General features: G+C 35.1%; 1 protein-coding gene across 3 annotated transcripts in view; it reads right to left on the reverse strand.

Moving 5' to 3' along the window:
- Positions 1–15,997, reverse strand: part of xkr4 (XK related 4) — a 109,807-nt gene that overhangs the window by 67,857 nt on the left and 25,953 nt on the right. The window contains exon 2 of one of the 3 annotated variants that reach the window (NM_001077752.2): positions 7,710–7,889. Within the exon in view, the coding sequence (NP_001071220.1) occupies positions 7,844–7,889 (46 nt within the window). The 3' untranslated portion in view covers positions 7,710–7,843. 3 annotated transcript variants of the gene reach the window in all.

Genomic DNA, 15,997 nt, shown 5'->3' on the forward strand with positions numbered 1-15,997 from the left:
AAATACATCTGGGTTAATGAGATGCAGGTTACATGCATTCACCCCACACAGCGAAGTAGTGTGGCCAGACACGCTGTAATGTTATGGCAGAGAAAGCTAAAATGCTGTCCAAACGCTGCAATTTTCACAGAGCTTCTTCTGTTTCTGTATTTGGGCTTCCAAAGGACACGACACAAAGAGAGACGTGCTTACAGTTTCATTTTAATGTTCCAGAGAATTATAAAAAATGTATATGTCTAGCATTTGACAAAGAAGTGCTTCCAGAATTACTCTTGGTTCAATGCTGGATTTGGCTAAAAACTCCTCGAAGGAGCAGCAGCTCCAGTCATAGTAGAAGAAGCTGTGGATCGTGAGCCACAAGCTGTAAGTATTTTTATTTGTTAAAATTGATCTATTACATGCATAGTTTCTAGTGTTAACGGTAATGTTGTAGCAAGGATGCAAACAAGGATATAAATTGGAAATGCTGTTTGGCAACATTACCAATTTAGCTACAAATTCATGTTTATCACAATAAAAGCCTTAACACAAACACAACCACGCCTTAAAAATACACTCTGTACCACACCTATAAACTACATAGATGAGGACACCACTGTCGATTCATTTTATGGGTTTTGACCAACAATTTAGATTGAATGTTTCATATTTTAAAAAAAACATAACACACAAGATGCCATTGCTGCATTAAATTGTTCTTTCATTTCTATTGTTTTATATGCTCATTTATAAACACAGAAAATAGCTTTAGAATGAAAGCAGTTTTTAAAAATTTTGGAAGGTTCATGAACAATAACGAGCTCTGCTGACACTCCGCGGCTCATCATACAGCGTGATGTACTCTGAAATAAAAATGTGCAAAATAATCACACTTCATTTGTCAAAAAATATATAAACAAAGTGTAGTACATAACATGTAGTAAATGCCTCTTCAGGTGGTGCAGAATAAATCTATAATTCATATATCCTGCATTTTGGGTTGTGACGCACTGTGAACAGATGGCAGGCTGACACCTATTGCACACCATGCCAAAATTACATCTTTTAAAATTTGGACTTACCTGTTTTTCACCTGGGATTTTACACTAGTGAACAAGAAAACTATGATGTTTAAGGCTCATGTTATGTGATTTCCATGTACAAAACTCTTCAGCTGGTTTATACTCGAAGTGTTTGATAGTTCGCTTAAGTGTTAGGAGACAACAGGTATGTACAGACAACTTTGGCGCCATCACTGTATTTTCATTTTTTCAGTTTTGATTTTATTACGTGCAACATGATTTGGCAGAGTGCACAATTTTTTTTGAGACTCGAGTGAAGAGTTTGCGTGATGCCACGTTTCATTTGAGTTGAGTATTAATCACTTTGAAGAGATTTTGTCAGGAACAGGTATGTACAGACTTTACAGACATCTTTATGATCCATTCATGCATGGTCATAGGGATAACCAGATAAACAATAATTCCTGGCTAGAAATTGCAACAGCATGGGAAAGGAAGAAAGTTGTTTTTAAAAAGTTTAGAAAAACTTGAGGGCCATGGCGAAGTGAAGACTCAGGTGGTTTTAATATGACAGAATATGTTTTTTCACAATTCATAGGTTTTACACTGATGTATATAAAGGCTATTCAATAGGCCGCCCACGGGCTGCCCAAGGCTATTTGTTTCAGCCCTCCAACTAGTGTGACCAAGACATCAAAAATAAATTTAGTTCAGTCGAGAAACGGCCACTATAGTTATGAAGTGACATGCATCTGGTAAATACAGCACAAGCTGCAGTTGAAGGCTGCGCTGAACATGAGTCACCTAACATTCAGCGAGTGGCGCAAGCAGCCGAAAACATTTGGATATGTTTGAAGAAAAGGCCTTTTGTACAATGCACTGATATCGTTAATAGGGATGCAATGATTAGCTGATTTCACTGTTAACTGTGCTTAAATTCATGAAGGTTAATTAATCGTAAAGGCATATCAACACCGCGTTTCTGTTGCAGAGAAAAAAACTGCTGTAACTAAAAAACTAATTTATGCAACTGTCTGCTAGTTTAAAGTTACAAACATATACCGAGGCAAATTGGATAAACTATAGCAGCAGGCCGTTCACATATCATGTCTTTTCTGCGCGCAAGTTAAATGTTTCCAATGGGGACATGTGCATATTGGGAGGGGTGCGCGCACAGCTCTTAAAGCAGGCCTACGCACTCGCGCACTTCAGCCGCAAGTGAGAACTTAAAACACGCTGTAGTGGTGAGAGTTGTGCATGGCTTTCAGTGCAATCTAAACAAAAGAGACGAATTCTTACAAATTAATAAAATGATTATGTATGTACGAATGCCGATAATAACAACAGTTCATTGAAATTCTTAGCTGATATAAAGCTTAACTTAACATTAGACAAATACTGTATTTTCATTGATTCATTTTCTGCCACTTTTCCGGGGCCGGGTCGAGGGGGCAGCAGTCTTAGGAGACAACCCCAGACTTCCCTCTCCCCAGACATTTTCCCCAGCTCCTACGGGGGGATCCCGAGGCGTTCCAAGGCCAGCCGAGAGACATAGTCCCTCCAGAGTGTCCTGGGTTTTCCCGGAGACCTCCTCCCGATGGGACATGCCTAGAACACCTCCCTATAGGCGTCCAGGAGGCATCCGAAAGAGTTGCCTGAGCCACCTCAGCTGACTTTTCTCGATTTGGAAGAGCAGCGGCTCTACTCTAAGCTCCTCCCGAGTGTCAGAGCTCCTCACCCAATCCATAAGAGTGCGCCCTGCCACCCTTCGAAGGAAACTCATTTCGGCCACTTGTGTCCGATATCTTATCCTTTCGATCATGAACCAAAGCTCATGACCATAGGTAAGAGTAGGAACATAGATTTACCCTTAAATCGAGAGCTTTGCTGCCGCTGCACCAATACATCTGTCAATCTCATGTTTCATTCTTCCCTCACTCGTGAACAAAACCCAAAGATACTTAAACTCCTCCACCTGAGATAAGGACTTTCCTCCAACCTGGAGATGGCAAACCACCTTTTTCTTGTGGAGCACCACGGCCTCGGACTTGCCTTGTGCTGATTCTCATCCCAGCCGTGTCACACTCGGCAGCAAACCACCCCAGTGCTAACAGAAGGTCCATGTTCGATAAAGCCAAAAGAACAACATTGTCTGCAAATAACAAATATGAAATATTGTGGTCCCGGAACCGGACCCCCTCCAGCCTATTTTTAATTTTTTATTATTTATTCATTGTTCTGTCATTTATTTTCATTGTAAAAGTATTACTCATGTTTAAATCTAAAAATTTTTCATTTATTTTTAAGTCCAAAGAGAGAAATGGACTATTGTTTTTTTTTTTTCATTATTATTTTGTGCTGTATTTGGTTACTGAGCAGCAATAAAACAACACTATAAAATATAAGCAGTTTTCTTGTGATTTTCTAAACTAGTAGTTTGTTTAATTTAATAAATGCATAACAATGGTGATACCCGTGAAACCATGATTATTCTTCAGACTACAACTGTACAACCAGAATCTATAATCATTGCATCCATAATTGTTATGCAGTTTAAAACATAACATATGAATGTGTTGAATGTAGAAGAAGCCTACTTAAGCAATGCATAGATTTTGTTGTGCTTTGATATACAACATTTAAATATGTTTGTAAAAAACCCACATTGCACAATGCAGTGATGTTATGTAGTTTCAAAATACAACATATAAACATTTTAATGTAGAAAAAGCCAACGTCTGTATTCTTATATTGCTGTTGTGTCATCACTTATTTTGCAAGTCATATGTCTCCTGCCCCTCATTTGGGATGCTTTTCATGAACTGGCCCCCATGACAAACTAATTAAATAGCCCTGATGTATTACAATTTTTAATTTAAACAATTTAACAGTTACAAAACTATAATTAAGGATCAAATTATTTCTTTGATAACGAATATCTTTGATAAAGAATAATCTTTTGATAAAGGGTATTTGAACCTATCGGTTTACAATATACTGATTTTTCTAGGCTTTATTGTTGATAATGGTCAGGGATGTTGGACCATTATTGCCTTTTTAGCATATGAGTAGAATTGTGTAAATTGTGGAGTGGGCTAAATAAAATAAAATAAAAAAAATCTGTATTTTTTAGTAAGCATACTTTTTTGCTTTTATTCTTTCCATAATAAAAATATACTGTATAATTAAAGAGCAACACATGTTCTGTTGGGATTATTATTTAAATAAACTTTAATAGGTAAAACTGTCTGAGATATGAACAAAAGCAAGTGATGCATCAAAGTTTGATTTAAAAAATCTTAAATGGTAATAAAATCTTTATAATCATTAAAATTATTTATAAAAACAATACAAATAATTAGTTTAAAAATCTTGAACGATATTAATGATATGCAATAGTTCCGGAAGCTTCCTACTTCTATGTTTATCTGTCGGATTTTGCAGTCAGTTTCTTTTGACGGCTCCCTGTTGTTTTACAGAATATCACAATGGTCAAGTATTAGAGCCTCGTTCATTTTGAGAGGTTCGCAGTCAGCAAAGGTATGTGATGTGAAAAGTATAAATCAGGCTTTATTATTCTAGGTATGCCTAGACATACCCATATTTTCATTCTATGGCACTAATATTTAAATAATGTGCAATGGTAGAGAGGTAGAGAGTAGAGATGCTAGAGAGATCTACCCAAGATACCCAAAATAAATTGATGACGTGCTGTGGTCTTGGATAAAAGTTGGATATGGCTCATTTTAATTTAATCTAACATGGCAATCTCCTACACATTTTGCTGCAAGCCTTCCTTGGGGAGAGTAACACATGGTTTAAAATTTAGTTTCGAATCCTACAAACATAAATTATTTACGAATCATGATTTCTGCATGAAAACATTGGCACACATAGGTTTTACACACAGAGTGAAGGAAACCCACTGCTACTGAAGGAAGTGAAGGAATCCCACTACTGATACAAATTATGTGATGAAGTAGATACTACACAAAAAAGGATATAATTTCTACATAACATATGTAAGTGCAGGCACAAAGTAGAACTAAATCAAAAATGTAAAGTCTATATTAGTACTCAGTGCAAGCTTGTGGAAACTGAATATTGAACTTAAGGGTACAGTATGTTTTACTCGGAAATGTTTGTTATGTGTACAATGAATCTTTGAAGAAATACTAAAGTAAGAAAGTCTTTCTGATACTGGTGTTATCACCATGCACTGGGAACTTTTCCAGTTGCATTTACACATAGATATTTAGATGACACCTACGCTGTTGTTTTCTAAACTACAGGGTAGAGCTCCTTTAAAATAAATGTGGGACCAAGTTTTAGTGGACTGGCCATCCGGAGCCATATACGCATGTTAACATATATCTATGATCTGGAGTGTTCCCGTTGGTCAGTGTGCAAATATTATTTAAAATTCCAAATATAATAATTTTACATCACTTTTCTATATCGATGGATGGGCATTGCTGATAAAGAGCATGTTTTTGTGTGTATGGAAATGTGTTATCCTTCCTCCGTGTTGAGTTTGATCTAATTCATGTCCTGAAACACCCCCCCTCTCCTGCTTTCACTTCTAATTCCAACAAAGGAAACAATTCGCTTTTTGAATGAATATCCGTTGTGAACAACTCTTGTGAACCATCAATTTCACTGCGTCTCAATGTGCATATCCACCTTTCTGATCTAAATGGTATATAACATTTGTAATATTCGATAATTTAGGGTAAACGATATGCGCATTGAGGCGTTGGTGCTGTTTATGATATTAGGCACTCTTTTAATTTACTTCAACTAGCCGTTATTTGACTTAGCCAACAATAATACAAGTTTCTGGCCCTGCTGTGTCTTGTTGTCATAATTCATTTACATTGTTTGCTGATTATTAAACAAAACTAACATAAGCCTAGAATTTAGTGCAAGTTGGTGCTACTTAGCCATATGGTAAATGCAGTAAGTGACTGTATTATCATCAATGACGTTACTTGTTGAGCACAAAAGTTTGTAACATACAAAATCGTAAAAACGTGAAATCTTACCTATGAAATGTTTTGCCTTTATGCTTTGTTATCTTTGTTTGCTCGTTACTACACCTGTATGAAATGCAAAAGTCCAGCGTCTTCATCTTCCATAAATGAAATTGGCTCAAAAAAATCTGCATGGAAAAATTAGCAAAAGAAAACCTCTTCTGTATAATCGACATTTTGTGATATTTGCATGAGAAGTACATCCTCACTCACTCACATGAGCGAGTGGATCTGAAAAGATGCGTGGGACAGAACACTCAATGAATAAAAGCAGCCTGGGCACTTTCTTGAACTCATTTGGAGTTCACCCACGCGGAGCAGTGCACACCGCAAATGACTCAGTTTTCACAAGCATACTCGCATCTGAGCCTCTCTTTGAGTCCCGCACCCCTATGACATGTGGTGGTTTTCTTGGTTTTTCTCTTACTCAATCAAACTCAGTCTGGAGGTTATGAATATCAAAAGAATATACTTTATTGTCGACAACAAAGGAGAACTTTCAGGAGACCCCCAGTAGCATCTCTGTCTGAAAAATTCTGCCTCCCTAATCTCCTGGCCTGTTTAAATACACTTTGACAACAATTATTTTCCTTTGTTCTCCATACATTACACAAGATCCCTCCCCTAACCCCAAATTCCACCTCTGACATCTGTTTCCTGAGACACCTCAGGCTCTTTTACCACTCTCTTTTCATCCCTTCTTTTATGACCCCTAGTTGTTTCCTCAAGCCATTTCCCATGTCCAATTGTTTTAATGGTATGCAAGTCTACAAGCAGATTATACACATATAACCTGAATATATAGATTAACTTCACACTCCAAAGAGCACAAAATCCACCTCATATAATCCCTCCTCTTAAGACTTTAAGTCTTAATATTCTTGCTTTTGGCCCATAGTGCAACTTCATGATCTAGCCCTCAGCCATATTACCTAATGACAAATATATGTCACAGTATTATTACAAATGACCAAATCATGTAATTGCACTTTGGAATAGAATCACGCCAAACCTCTGTGTCCTGTTCTGACGAGGACACAGTAAAAGACTTGATTCTATTTTGTTGATATCATCATAATAGTATTTTAAGCATACAATTAGTTATCTATTTGCTTCTGGGGGTCATGATTATTTAACATACAGTAAAGAATAAAACATGCACAATCTCCCAATCTAGGGTCACAACACAATATTCTAATCTAACATCCACACACATAATCTGTAGAGTATGTTGATCTTCAGCCCAGATACTTTGCGTATCGTAGAGAGCCGCCGTTTTGGGGTAGAGGTTACTAGCACTTAACACCCAAGGCATGGATCCTCATTATTCATCGTCCTCCTCTTTATCTAAACTATAAAAATTTTTAGCACTAGTTCATCTTTTTGAACCTAAATCTGGCACATACTTGCGAGCATTCTTTGTTTCGTTCTGGCCTTAAAAAGTGTTGCTAAAGACTTTATGTTGAGAGTCTATAACCTGAAGTTGTGGTGATTATCATCACTTGAACTTGTGGCACCTTCTGTATATCTCACTCAGGTATAATATCAGAATTACTCTTTTAACTGTTCTGATGAACTGCTTCTGCCACACTTTGCACTTCGTTGGTTTGAGCTTTGGGATTTTCTGCCTCCTCTGTTTCCCGTTAGCTTTCTCTTGCTGGAGCTTTTTTTTTTCTTTGGCTGTCTTGTGCTGTGGTCCAGATGGTATCCAGTTGATGGCATCCCCTTTGGTAACCTTGGCATAAGGTCCATTTCTCCTGATTTCATTCCACTTTCTCTAGAAAACCTCAGATATACTCGATCACAGGATTAATCTCCTGCTTCTGGTCCTTTCTGGTTTCCTGTACAGATATCGCTTTGCACATGGCAGTTAGTTTCCTCATAAAAGACCAAACCTCTTTCCAATGCATTAGAAATGTTCTCCAAACATTCCAAACGGTTATATGCGAAGTTATTTGCGAGATTACATGCAAGGGTCTACCCAATAGTATTTCATGCAATGTTAGTTGCTTGTTTCTGTCAGTTTTCATGCAATCATTAATGAAAAAGGTATATTATTTTAACACATCTTGTTAAACTAGGCCTTGATGAATCATCTTTAGCTCTTTCAATAATTCCTTACAATTATGTGTAATTGCTCAATTTTCTTTCCAATTTCCAATACTTTATCAATACATTTATTTATCTATTCACTGAATCACATATCCACTTATTTATCTACTTAATTACCTTTATTCACTTTAATTGACTTTCATTACTCTAATTTATTTTTAAATGCAGACACATTAAACTTATTTCTGAAGGTATTGCAAATCTTAGACTTCTCTTGTCTTAAATGTAATAACTGTTCCTTCTTCCCTGCTCTGCTAATGGAATTACCTTCACTCATCTACCACAACTGTTATTTCCAAAAGTTTGTATCTCTTGCCCTAAGCTAGTTTTATTATATCACAACACCCACAATCAAATTCTTGAATATCCCCTTAGGCCTATTGCTGATCTTTTACTCACATTCTACTTTGCACAAATGTCACATGTGGACAACAATTCACTAATCACTGCATTCAAAAAGGCGATCATTTTCCTTGGTGCTCAATTTTCTTTACCACTTCACCCTTGATTCAAACCATGTACATCTCAAATGCCAATCTATTAAAATGCTGTTGCCTCAACAATCTGTACTTTGTATTACAAAAATCATACCTATCTTTTTTGCTTCCCTTTGATGCTACACATGTATATAAAGACTAGTACGTTGTTTATTTGTACTATAATCTAATTAAGGTTGTGACTCTATACTATTGTTAGACCTGCTACCCTATTTTCTTTAATGTAAAATCAATTTCTTATTTATCATCTTAACAATTATTATTGCATCTAGAATAAATACAGAATCTTGTTAACACTAAACCAATCATCCCTAAAAAAATTTATTTATGTCTTTTACTTAGCTTGAACTAGATGTACCTGCAGATAACTAAATTCTACACGTCTTTTTTACTTTAAGTGTAACCAAGTGTCTACCCTCCTCTGATAATTAACTGAACAGAAATCAATTACTTTAACATATTTGGCATCCAAACTAACAAATTTAAGTACAGTGCGTATTAGGAATCTCTGCTAAGAAATTCTCTATCACTGACTTTTCTTAAATCATAAACTTTACAACATCTACTTTTGTCTGTTTTGACTAATGCCATAATCAAAATTTAAATTCAAATCAAATTCAAATAGAATCCATTTTATTCGTCACCTATACAATCACAACCGAATTGAAATTGACTTTAATTAGAAATGCCATAACATATCTAAATGTTTCTAATATTACTATGTTCTCAAAAGTTTCAATGATGCCTATTCCAGCATAGCAGACCTTCATCTGATTTAATTTGAATTAATCCTTCCTATGCTGGCTAATTTTGTTTTCCCTTAATGTCCTGAACTGTTAATCATTATTAAAATTTGACACCTACCCTTAATAATTGTATATTATTACCATTTTTTGCTTTTCAGCATTTTCAGCTCCAATTCCTTCCTGCTTTCACATCACTCTGTTTGTACATACATTTTTTGTTGTAATTTTCTACAAGTTGACTGAAAAATCACTGGATGTCTTTAAAGGTTCCTCTCTATCTGATCTGATTATTCATCTTTAGTCCTTAATCCTTTTTGCTTTTAATTATTTCTTCACATATGTAAAACAACCTATTTTCTGTTTTTAAACACTTTTCTCTTTCAAATATTCTTTTAGTACATTTAGAATTGTTACTTTTTGACCTATTCAGAATTGTGAATTCATTTAACTTTTTTTTTTTTTTTTTCATTCTCTTCAAGTATAAATCACTTTTCTGTCTTAATCTCTGACATAATTTTTTCTCTCAAATCTTGGTTTAGTTTACTCAAAATAAGTTTTCCCTAATTTTAACCTAAATACTTAACTCCAACTTCTAACCCTAATTATTATTTTTTTTTTTCAGTTATCAAAAACTGTCTTTTATTATCTTTTTTTATCACCACCATGCATTATAATTTATCCTCCTATGTTCAATAATCTCTATGAGTTAACCTATGAAAATGAACCAAAATAATCTAACATTCTTCATAATTTATCATTTCAACATAACACATTTAAAGTTTCATTGTACATTATCATCTAAGACTTTTCTTCCACTTTACATGATACTTTTCTTTTTATCAAATTGACAGGAGTCTGATTTGATACAAGAATGGGTAGCTACACTTTTGCTCTTATTTTGCCCTCTGAGTGGTCACATTGTACTCAATTTGGACTATAGGTCGACTGCTTTGAGATGGACTGCCAGACTCCCCCTCCTCACACGCTGAGAAGACAACTGGTTCATAGATTGGTGCAGTTTTTTCAGTGGTGTCCAGGGCCACAGCTTCCCCCTCTCTCTTTCATTGAGCTGTTGTAAAGTTCTGGTGGAGCGCTTTTTCTCTTTGATCAGTTCATCATTAGCTTGTTTGCCTCTTTTTAGTGTCTCTGAACATAAGTAGCCTTTCCAGTCCTCAGTAATTCCTGGGCATGCAGTGCCTGCCTCACTGCTTTCACAAATGTCCACAGCCAACAGTTTGTCCATTGTGTTTTTCAAACACCTTTTCCATTTGCCAGTGCACTCAGAGATGTCTAGTAGGTAAAAGACCACAGTCCCCCAAAGTCCATCCCTATGTCCTCTTAATTAATATATGGAATTTAGCTCATAAAAGTCTTTCCTTCTTTCCCATTTTTTTTTCCATCAAATGAAGACTCCTCTCATCTATTTTCTCCTCTTTATGTTTTAACAGTTTATTTTTCTCTAATCATTTTATCATATGTAAATATGTTTAATTTTCAATTTCTTTATTGTTCTTCTAATTAATTTCTTTAGCTTTGGATTATGCTTTATTTTACATTTCTCCTCATCTATGCTATTGTTTCTCTACTAACCGGTCATTTTTACATCATATTTTAATTTCCCTAACATTTTCCATACTCAGTTTTTATTTTCTCACTGCTTGCATCAAATGTTTCTTCTGTTTGCCATTTGTCATTATCTTATCTTTTATTTTCTCTGTCACATATTTTAGTATTGCATTTTTTATTTCCATATCTGTTTTTCCATACCTGATTTAATTCAACAATACTACATGGTGGCCCAATATCTGGAATAACTGTTAAAAATCATTACTGCTATAGCTCAGGGTTCATATTAATTAAACTCACATATTTATTTACTAAAAACATTTTTCATTTTTGGAAGTGCAATGCATACTTATCAATTTAGCTTCTTAATGCATAAACTTTAACATTTATTTTTCAACTCATTCTAACGCATTCTTTAACATTTACCTAGCTCCTATGATTTTCATCTAAATCACTTTACTTTACTACAAATAGATGATGGCTTAGATCTTATGTAGCTGACTTTGAGAAAGATGAAACAAACATTTGTATTGCCCTTAAATACAAACAAATTCTCTAAAGTCAATTATTTCTTCAAATTGTTACTGCTTTTTACTTTTTATCTTATCTGTTCAATGTGCCTATATTGTAAGCATATTACGTCTATTTTTATCCTTGAAACAGTGGACTTATTTTTTCTATTTCTATTTTATTATTTTTCCTTTCCGTAATTTGAGCTTTTAGCTCTTAGGTTTTCTTATACATTTCTTATACATTTTACAGCTTACACATTTTCTAATTAAATCTTCAGTTAATCAATATTAATTTTTCAAGTTTTCTTTTTCTTTCTTATTCTCAATCAAAGAACTAACTTATATGTTTTTTATTCATACTTATTTAGTAAATCTATTTGTTTATTAATACATTCTTTTACTCTATACTTCCTTTATCTCTATATATATTGATCACTATGGCTTCATTTATTCTTTTTCATTAGTAAAGTTTCAAACTCTTTTCTATATAATATAACTCTATTATTAGTACTTTCTCAGTTCATTTATCTTACTATACTACTTTATAATTTGTCTATTCATTAATAACTTATATTCTATCCAAATTATGTTAAAGTCTATGTCATTATTTTATCTATAGTTTGATCTCCTCTCATTAACTCTCCTCTTCTCTGTTTTCCTAGTGCTGTAAATAGGCAATCTATTGTTCACACATGGACACCATAAATCTCTCTCTTACCCCCATCCTGGAGCAGACTGTCTTTCACTCATTGCTATGTCAAGAATTTAAGTCCACTCTGCCTATTGTTCTTTTTTAACATATTCAAACTTAAAACACAAAGATAATTTCAGAAAAATGTTTAACTATTATATTATTCTGCCTTTTACTCTGTGTCTTTCAAATGCAACATGTTCCATTAGTTTTAATTTAGGAGACTCCTCTCTTTATATCATATAACTCTTCTCTTAAACTGCATCAATTACTTTTCTTCTTGCTCTTTAATTCACACCACAAATATGCAGCCCTCCTTTTATATAATCTACTATAATCATTATTTTAACCTACTCCTTATTGAAAACATACTTTTAAACACATTCACACTTCTAATCTTATTACTTTTCCTCTTCTCATTCACTCCTCTCCTCCACTCAGTGTAACAGGAGCTGCATCCCCCCATCCTCCTTTCATTCAAGGAGGAGGAAGGCAGTCTTCTCTGCACACCAATGTGGACTATTTTGCCACAATCTGAAGCAACAAATACACAAACACTCCAATTAAATAAATACTCTTCACTACACTCCTCTTGAGTGACCTGTCCGAGCAGCCCTCTAACCTTAGAGCGGTAACCACAGGCTTTCTTGCCTACCCATGCAGCCCTTTGTTTATCTCATTTAACAAAGCGGTATCGTAGGTCTTAGCGCGCATCTCTCTACTTTAATCTGCTTTAATCTCTTAACTGTTACCACACATTAAGGACTCTCTCTTAAAACTTATAAATGCTCTATGCATATCTTACATCATTAATAATTTCCCAAATCTGGGTAACAGTTACTAGTTAATGTTTATCCTATCCATCAAGGCCCACTTAGGAAAACACAGATCATTTACATACCTTACTCTGCTTTAATCTCTTAACTGTCACCACACATTGAAGACTCTCTCTTAAAACCTATAAATGCTCTATGCATATCTTATATCATTAATAATTTCCCAAATCTGAGTAACAGTTACTAGTTAATGTTTATCCTATCCATCAAGGCCCTCTTAGGAAAACACAGATCATTTGCATGCAAATTCTTTTTCTTCTGTCATTCAAAACCCCTTTTTTCTTTAATATCTTTTTTACATTTACTTTTAATTCTTTAAAGCTGGAGAAACAGTTCAAGTGTATTTACCTGTACAAGCAGGTCCTGGCAGAAAAAACACAAACTAATAAGCATAAAATCGCTTACCGTTTTTTATTGTGGCCACATATTTGTGTTTTCTCTCCAGTCCAGCATGCACAGCAACACCAGTCCTGCTCCTTTCCAGCCCACCCAGAGGAACGCCAAATGTGGTGGTTTTCTTGGTTTTTCTCTTACTCAATCAAACTCAGTCTGGAGGTTATGAATATCAAAAGAATATACTTTATTGTCGACAACAAAGGAGAACTTTCAGGAGACCCCCAGTAGCATCTCTGTCTGAAAAATTCTGCCTCCCTAATCTCCTGGCCTGTTTAAATACACTTTGACAACAATTATTTTCCTTTGTTCTCCATACATTACACAAGATCCCTCCCCTAACCCCAAATTCCACCTCTGACATCTGTTTCCTGAGACACCTCAGGCTCTTTTACCACTCTCTTTTCATCCCTTCTTTTATGACCCCTAGTTGTTTCCTCAAGCCATTTCCCATGTCCAATTGTTTTAATGGTATGCAAGTCTACAAGCAGATTATACACATATAACCTGAATATATAGATTAACTTCACACTCCAAAGAGCACAAAATCCACCTCAGACACAACATCTCAAATGACCCATATCAGACGCTAAACGTATAATCAAAACCTAGAGAGCAATTAAGGATATGCGGAGGGGTCGAAGCGATTTTCTGTGGATTGGGAGTGAAATTCGTAATAATCAGAGCTTTGACCCGTTTAATCAGTGCCGTGATGAACTCCAGCATGCTTTCACTGCTTGAGGGAGAAACTTGACTTGTCCAACTATGTGGCAACCAGACTATAACAGCAGGCATCCTTTAAGCAGAGCAGATTGAAGAGGTGTGGGGAATATATTTAAGAGCTCTCCATTTCAGAGCAACACACTCAAATGAAATGGAAATGCTCTCCTTGTGCTTAAAAGGATGGGTGATTTGAGAGACGCAAAACTGCTTCATATGTTCTGGATTGAGTCTTTTGATAAGCTAACAATTTCCTGTTTTATTGTGACTTGTGACCTGCCTACTAGTTGTGTTTTGATACTGAAATTTCTGGAATTTCAATTTTAGCATACACAATTTATCTGTACCACATGTCTTTGGTGTGGGAAACCGGAGCACCCGGAGGAAACCCACGCAAACACGGGGTGAACATGCAAACTCCACACAGAAATGCCAATTGACACAATCGAGGCTTGAACCAGCGACCTTTTTGCAGTGAGGCGACAGCACTACCTACTGCACCGCAGAGTTTTCTATTTCTATTTATATATTTATTTTTCAAGGGTCAAACATGGAAAGACAAAGTGAAGGAAACGCGTCGTTATGAGAAACAGGTGCGTGTAAGTGGTGCATGACTGGATATGCAGTTCTTCAAAGTGGCAGATTTGTAGTTCTTTAGTCGAGATCTGCACAGGCTGACAGTGACAATAACGGGTCAAAAATTAGTAGCCAGTAAAGGAAAAATATTAAATAATGTTTTTAAAAAGAGCAAAAATGAAGAGAAACAAAAAATGTGCAAGATTTTCTAAAACTATGTAGTTTGAACTTTTTTTGCAATAATTTAATTGTACTATCTTTTTATTTCTAAAAATGTCTGGTGACTAAAATATAATTTTAATAAATATATCTGTTTAATAAATCTGTTTTGATCAAATGCACTAAAATATATTACCCATATTCACTGAGAAATTGATAAAAATATTCACTTTCAAAAATGGAAAATTTTCAATAACAAAAACAACATTGATATTTAACACTATTTTCCAAACCAAATAGAATATCAGATTAAGAAAATGAATCTAAAACTGTAAGACTTTTTTTGTCTTTAATTTAAAGAATTTATAGGTAAATGCAGCTAAATCTAAATAATAAAATTACAAATACAGAAAACGTCCACCAAAAACTGACTTCAGGTGGGTAATAACTTTTCTTTCTGTATATAGACAATTTCAATGTTGTCATGTCATTGACTCAGGAACATTTCCTGCTTATTATCAGACTATTTCATATCTGTAACAAGAGGCAATTCAATCATAAGTTGATGTTAAAACAGCTATCATAACATTATTTATCAATATGTGGCTCTTTCTGGATTCTCGAAAGCTATAGAAGTTACAAATGTAAAGCAGGAAATACGTTGGCACCATTGTTTTTCTTTACATCACTGAAAATGGTCTATTCTGTTCAATATTTAAAGACTCCAGACTGACAGTTTTGTGAATTTTAAAGTTAAATGCAACTAAATCTAATTATCTAACACAATAACAAATTGAGAAAAGATACAAAAATGCAAGGGCGACACGGTAGTTCAGGGGTTAGCACTGTTGCCTCGGCAAGAAGGTCGCTGGTTCAAGCCCCGACAGACTTTGCAAATTCTCCCAGTGTTCACGTTTCCTCTGTGTTCTCCGGTTTCAAGTCCAAAGACATGCACTATAGGTGAATTGGGTAAGCTAAATTGTCCGTAGTGTATGTGTGTGAATGTGAGAGTATATGAGTGTACGCCAGAGATGGGTTACAGCTGGAAGGGCGAGCGCTGTGTAAAACATATGCTGGATAAGTTATCGTTTCTTTCCGCTGTGGTGACCCCAAATTAATAAAGAGACTAAGCCGAAATATTGAAAACATATGCAT

Source organism: Danio rerio, chromosome 2 (genome assembly GCF_052040795.2).
Source record: "Danio rerio strain M-AB ecotype USA chromosome 2, GRCz13ab, whole genome shotgun sequence".
Taxonomy (NCBI): Eukaryota; Metazoa; Chordata; class Actinopteri; order Cypriniformes; family Danionidae; genus Danio; species Danio rerio.